We start from the raw sequence: 17,268 nt of genomic DNA on the forward strand, positions 1-17,268 counted from the left end.
CTCCCCTAGGACCTTGAGTACATCACCCAACCACAACGACGTCCTTCTAGCTCTGAGCCAAGGAACTAGCAAAGAAATCATCAGACCCGTAAATGAAAAAGTTTACAGTGAGTGAACTAACTTTAAAATCTTTTCTCTAGAGAGAAGTAGCAGTCTAAATTGTAAGTGCGTATCATTCTGATGGCATTGAACCCAGCAATGGGCAAGCCCAGAGGTGATGACTAATCCTCAGAGAGTCCGCAAGGCCCACCTCCGCTGGCTCCTCATGTCATCCGTGAATAAGGAGCCACTTGGTTGCAAAGTAGTTTTTCACTGAGTTGATTATTGGTTTGTTTTCTTTGTCTATTTCTCATCGAATTATATCTTCAGTAATTGGGGAGCCCAACTAGACCAAATGTAGAACTTCATTTAAAAGAAAATGCTCAGTACACCAGTAACCTAATCAACAAATTGCATTTTTTTGAAATCTAACTCTTTAATGCAAGTAGATAATCTTCAAAATTCCCTGATGAAGTTAACACGTATTTCAAAAATGACCTGTACCCTTTGCCAAGAGAAGCAGGCACAGTGCTTTCCAGGAGCCAGTGCTGTGATGGGAAGAAAAGGTTTCTTCCATAGTGAACTTCTGATGTGTCATCCATCAGAAAATGACAAAGGGCAATGATAGCCGATGACATCACGCTCTACTGCCCACAGTTCAGATGAATTGAAGAGTGAGCCTAGGAGGAACAGACAGAGGCACAGAGCCTATAGTAAGAATTCTGGAAATTGCATTTAACCTACATATTCTGTATTTTTCCTAAAGGGGCGAATCATCATTTAGAGATACCCCCAGACACACGAGAGTTCCAGCAGTGAACCTATCTACTTGAGATGGTTAAAATCATGCAGGGTTGGGGAGAGGGGTTTCTCCTTTGAATTGCATCAGGGTATGGTACAGAATGGATGGATAAGTATAGTTTTTAAAAAGTCTCAATCTTCACTTCCAAATATGTTTGTTTTAAGGAATAAGGTGGCTTTGGAATTCAAGGGCCATGTCTGCTCAAGGGGAAGCTCTTTTCCACTTGAGTAGGCCCTTGGAACCAGCATCAGAAAGCCATGATTCCCTGCTACCTGAACCTTCTCTGGGCCTCAGGTAGCAGGGCCAGATCCTGTCCCAGGATGCCTAGGGGCAGGCTTCTCCAGGCTAGGCTTGCTTCTGACCAGACACATCACTTTGACCTGCCATCTCAGAGCACTTTTCTCGGGGTCAGCAGGGCAAAGGGGGATGATGTGAGGGCAAGGCTGTGTCGGAGAAGGCTGCATGCGACAGCATCCCGGGGACAGACCCCCATGAAGTGGGGCTTGGGACTCTAAGGATGGCACAGCGCAGGAATGGCCAAGAAGTGATTGTATAAATCAAACACAGGGCCAGGGCCCTCCAGGAGACTCCTGGGTAATCCAGGAGAGTGGCAGTCAGAGCAGTGAGGAATCCCAAACACTGACACGGGGAGTGGCATGAGGATCCACACTAGGCACGCTTCCTGTTGCAGGGGTCAGAGTCCAGCCAGTACCCCTGCTCTTAAGGCCACCAGGCAGAGAGCAATCCCACAGGATGGTTCAGCCTAAGCCAGGCAGAATGGTCCCTTTCTCACCACCACACGATGGTTTCTAATGGTTCATTGACCTGTTCAATGTTATGTCACCAGTCATTTAACGTTCATAGCAATCTCTTCCAAAATGTGTTGATGCTCATAGGTTATTTTTGAATGAGCCCCTTCTCTGTAAACATGGGCACAATGGAGACAGAAGCTGTATGCTTCAACCTCAACTCTCTGAGCCTCAGTCCTCCTTGCAATGAATGAGGAGAAGCATATGTCCCTCCCAGCATTGCTCTGAAGATAAAATGAGCAAATATCTGGAAACGCCTTTGGCCCCCAGTAGTTGCTCCATATGTATATGGCATACATATATAGCATCATCCCTTATTAAGAGGGGAAATTTTTTTAAACAATTCTAAAGGCATCAGTTTTCCTTTTTTAGAGTACCTTTTTTTCACTTTCTTCCCGTTGCTCCATCCCAGACAACATGATGCCGGCTAGTGCAGACACATCAGTGTTACCCCAGCGTTCTTTCACCCACCTCATGCCTTTTTAGGAAATTACGAACATACTAGTGTTTCCTGAACTGAGTTGGTGCCACATGAAATGGGTGGCTCCTGGTTGCTCTCTCACTGGGATACCAACACACATCCCTTCATGTCTTGCCTGGCACATGAAGAGTCACGAAAAAGTGTGGGGCTAGGATAGGGCCAGGTTTGGAGGGATGAAATTGGCTCCCCAACCCCGGTAGAGGGGCTTGAGGTTTCTAGGCCATCTCTACAAGGCCAGAGAGGTTTTCCCCAATCTCACATTGCCCAGCATAAAGAAGAGTGGGTCCTGGGAACCATAGTCAAGCCTCCACAGGGAGATGCGTGACCCAAAGATGGGTGGGCTCTGCTGTGGGTGTGCTCAGGGTTGGAGTCTGCAGCTCGCCCCACCTGGGCCTACAGGATGACAGGGCCACACCCAGGAGGAGGGAGAATGGGAAGTGGAGGGAGTCAGGTATCCGGCCCATGCAATATTCATGGGGTAATGGAATATTGCACTTTACCCCCTGCTGATCCTACTCCTGGTCCCTCCTGGCGCCAGGGACCACAGGCTCCGCTGCAGGGACATCACTGAAGGGACAGTGAGGACCCCTGCCCCCTTCCCTCAGCACCCCTGACTGCAAGTCCCTTCACCTGGGGGCACAAGGCCACACCAAGCCAGAGGAAGAGGTAGGAACTACAGAGCCTGCCATACATTCCTGGGTGTTGGTGGACGGGGGATTCTGCAGTGAGAGGGGACAGACAGAAGGGGCAAAGCCAGGACCAAAGATAGACAGAAAAGGACCATTTCCTCCTTTTCAGTGAGGACCAAGGAGGATCCCAGGAAGAAGCGAGACTGGGGAAAGACAAGGCAGGCTTTGCGCACCACAGCCATGTGGGAAGTGACCAGCTAGTTTCAACCACATCTCCACCTCCTCCTCGGCCTCTGCCCCTCTGAGTCCTGTTCCTGCCCTTCTGTTCTGATGCTTTGTCTCGGGTCCTCTGGTTTCTTTCCAACCAGCTGAGTGGGGTGCAGGGACAGAGAGGATGAGCTCGGGGGCACGGACGCAGCTTGGAGCTCTAAGACTGGACTGAGGGGGCTGAGATCAGTCCAAGACCCCGAGGGGCTCCAGTTAAACGGTTCTTTCCAGTTGAATGCCACCTTCTCTGGTCGCTGGGGCTCGGCCTACTCCTCGGTGTTGTGAGGGCATGGGGAAGGAGGGAGTGGTAGGGTTTCCTCTGCCCGAATTCTTCCTCATGGCTCCCAAGTTAGGAAGTTCGCCCCCCAATAATCTCTCTCGGGACCAGCAGGTGAGGGGCTGGGGTTTGGATCTCTCTCTTACGGGTTCTCTCGGGTTTTGCTCTTCTATGTTTGTATGTCTTCCCCCTCATCCTGGCGGGCCCCTCACAGAGCCGGGAGAAGCGTGTTCTCTGCCATGAAGCTCGGCAAGAACCGGCCCCACAAGGAGGAACCCCAAAGACAAGGTACGGCGCGCGCCCCAGCCCGGGTCCCAGCCCGGGTCCAGGCGGGCGGTCTCTCCGCACCTGATGGAGACCAAGCCCCGCCCCTCCGCGGGCAGCGCCCAACAGGCTCTCCTGCGATTGGCCGGCGGAGCCACCTGGGCGGGGCCTGGCCTCCCATTGGCGGGCGGAGGAGCCAGGTCTGATAGTGGTCCTCAAGAAGGGGGCGCTCTCAGTTGAGGGTGGGACCGGTCTGTCTGCTGGTCTAGAACTGAGCGCAGCCGTGTGCCTGGCACGCCTGTTTATGAAAGGCTCCTCCTGCCCTCTTCGCTCCCATTCTTTTTCTCCACACAGAAGCCTAGAGATGTTTAAATAGAGAAGGGAATAACAAAAACCCAAAGTTGTTTGGCTAATTCCCTATTTCTAGGGGAAAACCAGAGTCCCGAGAATGTTTACTGGGTGGCAAGACTCACTGTCCTGCCTTTTCCCCACACCCTCTCACCGGGTGCAGGGAAGGCCCTGGGGGAGAGAGGCAGGGTGGGCCCTGGAAGGCTGGAGTGGGCTGTGGCACTGGTCCCTCTGGAGGAGTGGGCTGGGGAGGGGGCCAGGCAGATGTTTAAGAGGAAGCAGAGAGGACTGGGGGAAGACAGGGGAGAGATGGAGTGGATCAGGGAGCTGTGTGTAGCTTTCTGACTCAAGTGTGTTGATCTCATGCCCACCCCCAGGGCTCCAGCTTCCCTCCCCAGCATCTCCTGTGTGGCCCACTGGCCCCAGAATCTCTCCCCTTCTCTCACCCCCACGCCAGTTCCAGCTGTGCCTTTCTCCTTCCTAGATTGGAGAGGATGCAGCTGCTGGCTGAGGCCCAAACCTACCATCCTTGGGTGGCTTCTCAGAATCGTCATTTCTTCATCTCATTGGGTTAATACACATCACTACAGGGTTAGGTTCTGAAGTCCATCAGCTATTTTACATGGATAAGTTACTCCCTAAGCCTCAGTTTCCCTGTCTGTGACATGAGAATAATGCCTGTCTTGGCAGGACGTGGCTATGAGGACTAGAGATAGGTGTATAGAGTGCCTGGCATTGTGTTCGGTGCATAGTAGCCACTCAATAAATGGTAGCATTGTTACGAGAGGTACATAGGTGTGGGTTCTTTATTCCCTACCTTCTTCCACAGAGGATATTCAGTTCTTACATAAATAATATACAGTAAGAGTTACATTCAATTAAAATAAAAAAGCAAGACCAGATATAATATCGGTTAAGATCAGAGATCCAGACTAAGTAGAAAAAAACTGCAGATATACAGGCCGTAACATTCCAAGCAAATGCTACCAAGGAAAGCTGGAATTTGGCTCTTAGCTTCCTGGACACCAAAGCAAAAGGGGGAAGGCAATCACTCTTCCACCGTCCAGCCCACCCCACCGGCCTTTCTTCTTCCCCAGATGAACCAGCTGTGCTGGAGATGGACGACCTTGACCGCCTGGCCATTCGTCTGGGGGATGGGCTGGATCCTGACACAGTGTCTCTAGCCTCTGTCACAGCGCTCACCACCAATGTCTCCAACAAGCGGTGAGTGGGCCAGTGCCCTGCAGCCCTGACCACCTGTACCCCGTCAGGCAGGCCCCATCTTGCCATGTCTAGACTTTGGGTGGGGAAGAATCAGGGCCCGTGGGCAGCTTCTTCCTAACCCTGCCCGTTTTTATCCTGGATGTCTCTCTCACCTCTCTCCCTGCCAAGGCAGAGTACAACCACTGCAGTCCTGTTCCTGGGTCATTGAACACCCCGGGGCCTAGGGAAATCACAGAGCCACCCAGCCCATATTTGAACCTGTCCATCTAGTGTCTGTCTCCCTGTTACTTCTGCCTTTCATTGGTCCTCTCTGTTGAGGCCTCTGAGAACAACTAACCTTCATTCTGTTTGGTGGTCCAGGAATGTTTGAAGACCATCATTCTGTCCTTCAGTCCTTCTCCAAGGTCTAACCACTGCGAGTGCCCTCCTCCCCTCCTGCAAGCAGTCCCCTTATACCAGGCCTGACAGTATTCTCTCCTCCTCAGATCCAAGCCAGACATTAAGATGGAGCCAAGTGCCGGGCGGCCCATGGATTACCAGGTAGGTAGGTGCCTGGAGCCCTCATGGCTTTCAGACTCTGCTCTAGTGGGGGCTCTGGCCAGATGTGCATTGTAGACTCTGTGGAGGTGCAGATCTGGGGGTCATAGAGAACCACAAGCTGAATGTAAGTTGCAAAAGCGAGCTTATTCCTAGGAGGTATTCACAGAAGTGTCGTAAGTAGAGAGGTACAAACCCAAAGAAAAGCTTGAGAACTCTGCTTCCGCTGGTCAGAGCCCTCCCAGGATTTTGTGTCTGTCACTGGACTCCATAAAGTGGGAGGGCCCTGGAAAAGCCACAACGAGATCAGGTAGCACTACACACCAAAAAATGTTCCAACAGTTAAGATAAGAGCCTCTGAAGAAAGATTTTTTTGGTGTGTTTTTTGAAATTGTTATTTTATATTATTTTAATGCTGGAAGTAATGTCAGTCTTGGTTATCTACAGATGCTGAGAATGTTGGTGTTTTTTCCTTCTTTTTGCTTCTCTGTATTTTCTGAAATTAACACTGATTTTTTTTTGTTTGTGTGTTTCTAAGACTGGAGACAAAATGGCCGAGATAGGGAGAGTTTGAAGCTGTAAGGCTGTTGATGTGGCCGTGGTGCAGGCAGGCCGGGTCGTGAGCATGGCTGGTAGCTGCTGGGAGAGGGCCACACGGGGAAACTGGGCCCCACTGCAGCCCTCCCAGCCTGGCACCTGATCCTCAGCTTTGCAGGGCCACATCCTTAATTTTCTCTCTCCTCCCAGAGTTGATCAGAGCCAGAGAGACTGAATTACACTAACACAACTCACAGAAGTCTAATGTACAAGCCAGAAGTACCTAGTATTTACTTATAAACTGGAAGCAAGAAGGGCCCTGGGACCATCTATTGCTCTAGACCCTCCCCTGAGGACTAACAAGACTCAGTTATAGGTCAGGAGGCTGCTGGACATTCCTAGCAAGTATGCTGCTGGTCGAGGGGGACAGAGCCTCCAGGAGACCCCACCTGTCTGCCGCTGTACTTCCTGCCCTAGTTGCCAACACTGGACCCCAGAATCAGAGTGAGCCCCCTGTCCCAGGTTACCGGTTGTCTTTGACGCCCATTTCCTAAGTCCCATGCGCATCACTCCTGCTGTAAGGGCAGCCCCGCCTCACCTCACTCAGGCGTCTGTCTGAAGGACTAGATGGCACCTTTCCTTGTGTCTGGTACATCTGGTCACATTTCCTCGGGACATACCTTGTCTCCCTTAACCCTTGCTTCAGTTCCTTCTCATCCAATTGGTGACCATCTTCACAGGTGCTGGAGAACTAGCCCCGGTATCAAGTGGCCCTGCCCTGGGGTTTCAGACAACCTCAAGCCACTGGACTTCTTGGAGGTTTGGGCACGTCACCTCCTCACCTCTATCAAAACCCAAACACAGTGTCTGCATCTGAGGGCCTTTCCACAGGACTGGCTCAGGGCTTCGCTTCTCCATGTGCTAAAAGAGAAAAATACCAAAGAACAAAGACCCCCATAGTCACATACCATTCCCTCTGCAGTGTCACCAGCCTGACACAGAAGGGCACATAGAAAATGATGGCATTGTTGTTGCAGTTAATGTAACTATTATTTTTTGAAAGTTTACTCTGTGCCAGGCACTATACTAGGAGCTGCATGTGTGTTTTCCATTTAAGTTAGTGTAATTCTTACAATGGTCCATTTCAGAGGGGAGAAACTGAGGCGCGAGGAGGGTAAGGAGCTTGCCCCAGGTCACCCATTATTCAAAGGCAGAGCCAGGGTTCAAACCCCAGGGTGCCCAGCTGCAGCTCTCAGAGCAACCAGGTTCTCTCTAATTAAGCCTTCGGACAGTCGCTCCCTCTGGTCCCTGTTCATCTTCAGCTCACTGCCTGCTACTTGTTTTGCAGAGCTCTTTCAGACTGCTTCCTGCCAGAGGCTTGTATTAAATGGATCAGATGTTCTTCCTCCAAAAGCTTTGTAAATGTTCTGAATTGAACAGAACAGTTGTATTTAAGCTGATAAGACAGTGTCTGACAGGTTCATTCACATCTCAACTGCAAGTGTTAACACACTTTGAGGGAGAGCCATGAGGAAGCAAATATGGATTTACTCTTGCTTCCAATAACTACAATGTATAAAGCAAGGAAACCTACCAGAAGAGACTTCCCTGGCTTGGAGAACTTGGCTTTGCCGAGTTAGAAAGACCTCAGCCAGCGCCCCCAGCTAGTGAGAGGAGAGGGGCCTTAGCTGAACTCAGGCCCAGGAAGGATCCTGAGGGCTCGAAGTGGTGAAGAGACCATGGTGCACCCACACCCTTTGTTTCTTCTGTTTAGAACGCATGTCATGTGCAAACCCTGTCCTGAACCTTGGCATCTCAAGAGCAAGAAGCCACCATCTCCTGCCTGTGAATATGCAATTTCCCCATCAGAGTGAGCAAAGCTCAGCACTGGGCAGAGACGTCCTTGGTGGGTCATGGCATCTTCAGTCTGTTCCCTGCCTGCTCTTCCTGGCACCAAGACCTAATACGTTTTCACCTCCAAATATCTCTCCAGTTTTCACCTCCCCATCATCTCCCCTGCCACTGATCCTGGACCCCGAGCCTCGACTGCAATGTTGCACTCGCTTCCTATCTGGTCTCCCTGCCCTCATATTGCCTCCTCCACTTCATCCTCTATGCATCACTGGAGTGATCGCAAAATGCTTATCTGGTTGTGTCCCATCTCTGCCACCTGAGCTGAGGGAAGGTAAAGGATGCTCCAGAAGAGCAGTAATAGAGGGCCCCCTGCCTCTCATCTCCAGCGCCCAGCAGATGTTGTGGCAGCCTGATCAGATCCCTCCCTCAGAAGCAGGTCACAAAGCACCATGACTCGAGTTCTCTCAGGACAGAGGTGTAGAGTTACGCGCGGGGCATTGTTCCTTGCAATGGCTTTCAGGAAGCCACCTGGGGATTATCTCTCTTATCTTGGAAGGAGAGGGCGGAATAGTCAATTACCAAAAAGTCTCCCTGGTCAGCTGGTCAGTTGGTCTCTTTGTGGCTCATTTTCCTCCTCGTCTTCCACCCTGGCAAGATCAAGTTCTCTGCTGATGATTGGAGAGTGGAGGAGGGGATGGCCAATCCTCTCCCCAGAATTTTTTTAAATTTCAAGTCCAGGTGATACAGTTGCCCCTCCCTATAGCCCCAGGTGGGGGGAGGGGGTCAGCAGGAATGAACTTCCCCTCCCCCACCAACACCCCAGGGCCACCTCAATCATGTACTCTCAGGGTTCCCCTCAGGCCACCCCTCAGCCCGCAAAGAGCACCCTCTGGGGCCCCTCTTTGCCCCCCATCCTTTGTTGCTTTCAACCCTTTACCCTCCTCCCTTCTCCACTTCCTACCTCTTGGGTATCAGAGTTTCCAGCCAGGGTTGTCCACCATTGTTGGCTCTGCTCAGTGGAGGAAGGTGGAAACTTTGGGTCCTGATGATGCAGGCTCGGGGAGCCAAGGAGTCGAAAGAAAGATTTCTTGGACTCTCAACGTCTGGTAGTAGTGCTCTTTTATTCAGAGAATAGCATGGAGTAGCATGGAGACAGGGCCCATGGGCAGCAAAGAGCTGCAGGCATGGGGGACAGGACCCGTGGGCAATAAGAGCTGCAGACATGGGGACAGGACCCATGGGCAGTAAGAGCTGCAGACATGGGGACAGGACCCATGGGCAGTAAGAGCTGCAGTGCATTGAGGGTTAGGGCTAAATTTATAAGGCATAGGTATATGAGTTATTTCTTTACAAGACAAAGGAAAGATCATGAAAAAAATCGTTAAAATGGTATCAGTGCAGGTGGGGTCTGGTTGCTGGGCGGTCCTATAACTTTAGATGAGAATCAGATTGGATCATGTCAGGGCATCCTATGCTTCCTGGAGGATGATACAGATGGTATGTAGGGCAGGTCACCTTGGGCTTCTCTCCCTGGGGCAGCCTTGATCCTCATTCCTGAGAAGGAGTAGAGGGCAAAAAGGTTAGCATCACGGCCTGGCCTCTGGATGGAAAACAGAAAAACCAATCAACCACTCACAGTGGGAAGGTTACTCTCCTGATGGCGTATCCTTAGTATCTTATCATTCCAAAACTGTGTCAGTCTACTTCCCAGTCTTAAGTTACAGAAAGCCTTTTTTTATTTTTTATGGAGAGGAGAGGATGTGTTAATTGTGGGAAACAATAATGAGATTTAAGAAGATTCTGGTATAAAAAGCTTCATAGAGGTTAAAACCCTATAAATTACGGTGCAAAGAATGTTCTAATGTCTATTTACTCTCCTCACAGTAAACTTCTCAGAGCCAAGTTAATTAGCTCTATTTCCTTTCTAGCTCCCTGAAGAAATGGTGATTATTGATCTTCAGAGCTCTGGATTCTGAGCCCCATGCCCTTTAGCACTTCAAGTTCCAAATAGAAGCGTAGTTCAAGTGTCACTTCAGTTTGTAAATGTCCAGTTTCCAGTTCTATATACTTTCTTGACAACATTCTCATTGGCATCGGAGTTCTTATTTTTCTTAACATCATTAGTTTTGATATGTGGATTTTTCTTGGCCTTCAGAATATTTATAAGACTTTGATGGACACAGTGGATGATGACTTTCATGGTTATTCATTTTTTATGAAAAGGGAAAATAATTCTCTTGAGTGAAATCGTATTTAGGAGTTGCATCAAAGCACAGTAATTAAAATACCAAATCTCCAACATAAGAAGCATAAAAAGCAACCCGTAGAGTTTCATTAGAAGAATGTGCTGAGGTAAATGCTCATACTAGCTTAGCATAGGCTATTTTGTTAAAATGCAAGTTCGAGTCCAGCAAAACAATTGTAAGCATCATACATGACCCTGCCTGCTTGGAAGACCAACCACTTAACTGAAGATGAATTCTATTTGAGAAGATATTTATAACAATAGCTCATATTTTCTAGAACTTTCTACTGTTTATGAAGCACTAGGATGCACATTATCCCACTTAACCCTCACACAGCCTTATGGATAGGTGGTGTCTCTGAGTTTAGCTTTGAAAATTGAGGCTCAGTGAGCCTGCATGGTCACCTGCTCCCAGACCTGGTAATGTATCAGGTCCGGGGCTCGATGCCGGTCACAGACACCCTGATGGGGACTGACACCTCCAAATTCAGAGCAAGAACAAATGGCTTAAAATGAGGGTTCAGGAAAAGTATGTACACACACGCCTCTCTCTCTGTATCTCTATGCACATATTTGTTGAATGAATGAACAACTGAAAAAAGGGCTTCCCAGTATAGAAGTAAAATTCCAGGGAGCTGAACACCAGTGAAAAGACACATAGCACACGCAACACACAAGCATCAAGCCAGAAAAGGTGGCTCCAGTGGGCACCAACACCTCAGTGGGCATTCAGACCAAAAAATTAAACAAAAGGCGGGCAACCAGGAATGTGGAAAGGGAGCCAAATTCCAAAACACAAGGACATCAGCATGCTGCAGGCTTAAAATTAGAAATGCTGGAACAGGAAATTAAATGCAAATAAGTGGAGAGGTAGAAAGCTTAATTCCTGAGTGCAGGAAACCTGGGAAGTGGGTTTGCAGCCCTCTGTGAGGCAGAGCTATCAATGCTGGGGGGCGGGGAGGCACTTGGAATCACCTGGGAGCTTTAAAATATGGATGCCAGGCCTCACCCCAGAAATTGGACTGAGTTGGTCTGGAGTGTGGAGAATTTTTAACCACTGCCCTCCCCCTCCCCCATGGTGATTCTGGTGCACACTGACTTAGAGTTTTTCCAGCCCACGCCCCTCCTTTATAAGTGAGGACACTGAGGCTTAGCAGGGGCAGAGCCCAGGATCACCAGCAGATTAGAGGCAGTGCTCAGACTCGAGCCCAAGTCCAGGGTTGGCTCCCCATACCCTCCAGCCCGCTGCCCAGGCCTGACTCCAGCAGGACCATCTCCAAGGCTCACATGACCTTCCCTCTGGCCTCCCTCTCTCCTGCCCACAGGTCAGCATCACTGTTATTGAGGCTCGGCAGCTGGTGGGCTTGAACATGGACCCAGTGGTGTGCGTGGAGGTGGGCGACGACAAGAAGTACACATCCATGAAGGAGTCCACTAACTGCCCCTACTACAATGAGGTCAGTGTCCCGTGGCCCTAGGCGGGGAAAGGGGCCTCTCAAAGTGTGGCAGGAGGCTGGAGCCCAGCCCCACCTGGGCCCAGTAGGAGCAGCTGGGAGTCAAGGGGCACAAAGGGCTACCAGCAAGGGTGACCTTGGCCCACCCTATGACAACCCCCAGCACGCTGGCATGCAGTGCCACATCCTCTGGACTCCCAGTCTAGGTATCAGCCTGACACTAATCTAGCCAGGGGCCATCCTTTGAAACAAACACTGCCCCGGGGCTCCGGGGCAGCTCCCAGCCACGCCCCTGTGAAGCCAGAGCCTGTGGCGGTGCCCTTCCTTCCAGCCACTGCCCTTTAGGGCTCTGGCACCATTCATGGGTGGTTGCTGTGTGCCAGGCACTCTTCCAAATGCTTTAGGTGCATCATCTCTTCTCACAACAACCGTCAGAGGTTGTCACCATTAATCCCATTTTACACCAAGGGACACTGAGGCTCCTGGAGAAAGAACTTGCCTAGGCACAGAGGGCTCTCTGTGTGCACACCTTCTCCGCTAGGCTGCCCTCAAGGGTGCCTGAACCCCTGTGGGGCTCCTTCCAGAGCAATGGCCTTGACTCCGGGAGTGTGACAGAGAAGAAGCCCAGGACCCACTCCTGTTCTTTGCAGCCTTTGAGGCCACATCAAGATCAAAGGACCTCAGAGACCTTCTAGTTCAATCTCCCCCTCTTACAGAGGAGGAGACTGAGACCTCAGTATGGGAAGGGCCAAGATCACAGAGAGTATTGTGGACAGAGCAGGGTCCAGACAGTCCAGCCTCAGCCCTGTGCTCTGTCTGTCACCTTGCATGGCCGTCCCAGACAGAGCATCCTGACTGGGTTCCAGTGGGGAGCCCACCGTAATCAGCTCTGGTGCGGGATGCCCCTCAGATGCCTCAGCGCACATCCCACTAACCCAGAAGTCAGTGGCCTGGGGGCCCTGGCTCTCCCTTTCCTGGAGGGGGCATCCAGTCTCATTCTCCCAGCGGCTTCAGGCCATGAGAGGTGCCTGGCTGCCCAAGTAAGGCATCTATGTCCTGCGTCTCAGCGTCTGTCCTGAGGAGTGGTGAGGGCTGAGGGTGCCATCTGCCACTTGGGGGAGGGCATCTTGGGAAGCTGTGGGAGGCCCCAGCTGTGCACCTCCAGCAAGAAAACCTGGGCACATTCTGCCCTTCACAGGGACCCAGGCCAGGGATAGGGCCTGGCTGAAGTCTTCCATGCGACCACAAATGGACCCCTTCTCACAGCTGGTTTCCTGCAGGCCCACAGGGCTGGGACATCCGTGCTCAGGGGCCCCTAGCCCCATGTGGCAACCTTCCCAGGAGTCAGGAAATTCAGGCTCGACATTTCTGGCCTTACATCAGAACACATCCCTGACTGGAAAAGGGTCTACTTTTCCAGCCTAGATAAGGGTCTACTTTCCCCTAATGGCTATGGAGACAGGTGCCCGTGGTCTTCCACGGTTATCTGATAGTGGTGAAGCCGTGTTTGGCTGACTCAAGGGCTCACCTTACACGGGGTCCACACACCTCATGTTTCATTCAAATTGTTTCCTTCTTCCCAAGGAAACAGAGCTGTTCTCCCCACTCAGTGCTTCCCTGGCAAACTCCTACTCACCCTGCAGGGCCCAGCTCAAATGTCCTTGCACTGAGCAGCTTTCCCTGCACTCTGTAGGTCAGAAGTCAGCACACTCCGCTCCCTGTGACAATAATATCCTTGAATCGAGGTTTGTCCTTCCTATCTCTGTTCCTTGTGGACTGGAGGCTACCGGTCTCCTGCATTGCTGTGGCCCATCCCAGGGCCTGGCATGTACGTGGAGAGGTTTGGTAACACTTGGCTGAATGGATATTCACCCGGAGAAAGAAACAAAGATTTACTGAGCATCTGCATGCACCAGGCCCATGCCTGGCAACCTGGGGGCGGCAAAGCTGACAGTTTCTGCCCTAACAGGCCACCTGCTAGTTCCAGCCTAGAAACCATTTTCTAAACTCCATCTTTATATACACCAAGACTATTCATTCCACTCCTCTTTGGACCGTCTTAATTTATCCCTGAGGCTCCTGGCTCTGGGCCCGTCTTCGTGTGAAGGGAAGTTCACTACCATCACCCTCCCAGAGCGACCTGACCATTTGCAGACCCGGGTGCCACTTCTCTGTGGTGCACCCAGTCCAGGCCGCTGGCATCTTCCTTCTGCCCAAAACCACCCCTCCCCTTTGCCGTGGATCCTTCTCTTTCTCCATCCCAAAAAATCTGGCACTACACCATCTGCTCAACATCACCAGCTCTGTCTTTGCTTTTCTTTTGGCTCCTCCTTTGCCTATAAGACATTCTACTCTGGAATATTCTAAGTACAACCAGGAAAAAAAGCCATGTATGTTCAAGGACAGGAACTAGAAGTCTATCATCTATCGTCTGTCTATCCTTCCATCCATCCATCCATCCATCCATCCATGTAGCTATGCCTTTCCTCAATCCAACGTTCCTCCTAGTGACCACCTCTTTCCCCCTATAAGTCACAGTCTGACTGTGTGAGTTGTCCCCCCCCCACCTACCAATCACACCTCAATCTCTGTAGTCGTTTCTGCCCCATGGCTTCACTGAAACTGCCCTCCTCCGGGTCACCAAGGACCTTGCTGTCCCTAAGTACAACATCCACTGTCGCCCCCTCTCCCTTGACTCCCAGGTCCTTCCATCCTCTTGCCATGCCCTCCCCTGGGGACCTTTGGTGCCACTCTCCTGCTTTCCCCTTCTCGCCAGCTCCTCGCCTCACTGCCTTTCTTGGCATTGCTCCCTCTGCCCACTGCTGAAATGCTGCTGCTTCTTGGAGCCTTGTCCTGCATCTGCTTCCTTCCTACACTCTCCTTGGGTATCTTCCAAGTCCCAAGGTATCAGTTGCCATCTGTGTGTCTAGATCTCCAGAGCTTCAGTGCCCCACAACCAGCACCGCCTGGACATGTTGCTGCTACACATAGCACTCGGCATTTATTGTGCCCTGACCATGTGCACACCTGGTCGAACGCTTGACAGAGGTCATCTTATTTATACTTCACCACAACCACACCTCCCAGCCCCCCTGTGAATGGTGCCCCTGGAGCACTTCAACATGGCGGCCCTGGATCATTATCCCCACATCATAGAGGGGTAAACTGAGGCTCTGGAGAGGAAGTGATTGGCCCAACAGTAAAAGCTCAGTCTGTCTGGCTCTAAAACCAGCACTTTTAACCCACAATGCTCTAGTGTGAGCAGCCAGCAGCCAGGAACAGATTCTCCTCCAACATTTACCCTAAGCACATTGGCAACATTTCTTCCTTCTCCCTGCTCACAAGCCCACTAAAGCAGTGGTCCCTATGCTCACTGCCCCCAACCCTCATTCCCGGCACCTGCACACCAAGGCCGGGAGAGATGGGAGGGAGCTGCAGGTGTGAGTGGCAGCTGCCAGCTCAGGAGGGCAGTTCACACCCACAGCATTTTACATTTACTGCAGGTGAAGTGCCTTCACACCTTAGTTTACATTTTAGCATCTCTGAAATTGGGACTTGTCTTCTGGCAGTGGAGCATTGTGGTTTAATGGCAATGTCTATGTTGCCTGTACAACCACGGTGTGTCTTACAGTATCTTGCAGTGTCTCCTCAAGTCTCATAACAAGACTCTGAGGTGGATGTCATTTACCCTCATCTTACAGCTCAGGAAACTGAGATTCAGATGATGTGTTGCTCAAAGCCACACAGCTCCACCTGCCCCAGGGTCAGGGAGGACCAATGGTTGCCACTGCTGCTCATCCAAACTTCAGGGCTCAGGGGAAATGGCCGGGGTGCCAACAGGCATTGCCAGGGGGGGAGGGGCCCGCACTGCCCCAGGCTGTTAGCCGCTACCCGCCGAGTGACAGCAGCTCTGGGTCCTTCCTCCCTCCAGTACTTCGTCTTTGACTTCCACGTCTCTCCTGACGTCATGTTCGACAAGATCATCAAGATCTCGGTGAGTGGGGAGCAGCTCCTAGCAGGCAGGGCCACTAGCTCAAACTGCACCTTTGTGCACACTTGAAAAGGGCGACCCCTCTGGGTGGACCAACCATAAAAAGGCAGCCCTGCGCCTGGACCAGCCGGATTTGGGCCCCTCTCGCCCCTTTAGCCGGGTGTCTCTGTATAGTGTACAACATCCTCACCGGTACCTGGCAGCCAGCAGAAACAGGCGAAGGCAGGAGGGGCTGATGCTGAGCCTCAGTCAGCCACACCTGCCCCACCAAACGCCCTCCCACTTCACTGAGAAGCTCGGATCCCCAGGAGGACTGAGGTGGCACCACCATCAGTCAGCCCCGAGGGAAGCCTGAGCCCTGCCCAGCCTGACTGGTGCTGGTGGTTCTGCCCGGAAGGTGATTCACTCCAAGAACCTGCTGCGTAGTGGCACCCTGGTGGGCTCCTTCAAAATGGACGTGGGGACCGTGTACGCCCAGCCTGGTGAGTAGCTGCGTGGCCTGGCCAGCATGGGGGCACATGGCTCAGGGGACTTGGAGCACACCATGCTTCCCGCCCTGGTGGTCCCTGGGCCCAGCCTGGCCAGGACCATGAACTCACGTGGGGCCATGAGTGCACATGGCTGTCAGGTGTGTGGAGCGATGGGGTGCCCAATCTGCGCACAGATGCAGTGACCACGTGCGCCCGGTCTGCTGGAGTCACAGGAGCCCTGTGGGATACACAGCATCACCCCCTTTTACATTTGAGGGGCCTGAGGCTCGGAGAAACTCCAGAGCTTCCCCAGCAACCCAGTTGGTCTGGGGTGAAGTCAGACTATGTGACTCCAGAGTCCCTACGGAGCCACACTGTCCTTAATGCCAAATGCAGAGTGACAGCCTCTGAGAGATGCTGGGTCTAAAAACACTCTCACTGGCCATTTGTCGAGGGACCCAGGCCGCCTGAGAACAGCCCTGTAGGGCTGAGTCTGACCAGCAGCTCTGTGGGTACCTGTGGGCCAACGCTATGTGGGGTAGGTGAGGGAACCCCAAGGGGTGGCCCAGGGGGCTTGTGAGGGTTGGTCCAGGCAGAGGAGGTGCCCTCACCCTGACAGATGACGAGTGACCACATGGCCAGCTCGGGAACCACTGGCATCCAACCTGGCATCAGGCCCACCCCGTGTCCCTGAAGTGAACCCGCCCCTCGGGGTGCAGTGATGACCCCATTAGACCCTTTGACGGTGACAATACAATTTCACCCAGACTATCACATTTGACCCTCACACGACAGTGAGGTGGGCCTCAACTCTCCTTCCCATTTTACAGACGAAATAACCGAGGCCAGAGAAGCTCAGTGCCTTGGAGGTGCCCCTAAACTATTAAGTTGAACAAATTGGTGATTTCTTATGGTTCAACCTAATAGACACTCAGCCAGTGCACATTACAACTATGACTCAGAGCAGGTAATCGGAGTTCAAGACCCAAGATTATGCACATAAAAAATCACAAAATAATAGAACATTCAAGCTGCAAGAG

General features: G+C 51.7%; 1 protein-coding gene across 1 annotated transcript in view; it reads left to right on the forward strand.

Moving 5' to 3' along the window:
- OTOF (otoferlin) overlaps positions 1-17,268 on the forward strand; it is a 101,647-nt gene that overhangs the window by 56,253 nt on the left and 28,126 nt on the right. Inside the window, exons 7-12 of the mRNA XM_046661853.1 lie at positions 3,519-3,592; positions 5,014-5,140; positions 5,626-5,680; positions 11,639-11,770; positions 15,699-15,761; positions 16,156-16,240. Of these exons, the coding sequence (XP_046517809.1) occupies positions 3,519-3,592; positions 5,014-5,140; positions 5,626-5,680; positions 11,639-11,770; positions 15,699-15,761; positions 16,156-16,240 (536 nt within the window). The remainder of the gene's footprint in view (positions 1-3,518; positions 3,593-5,013; positions 5,141-5,625; positions 5,681-11,638; positions 11,771-15,698; positions 15,762-16,155; positions 16,241-17,268) is intronic.

The sequence above is a fragment of the Equus quagga genome, chromosome 5, assembly GCF_021613505.1.
Source record: "Equus quagga isolate Etosha38 chromosome 5, UCLA_HA_Equagga_1.0, whole genome shotgun sequence".
Classification (NCBI taxonomy): Eukaryota; Metazoa; Chordata; class Mammalia; order Perissodactyla; family Equidae; genus Equus; species Equus quagga.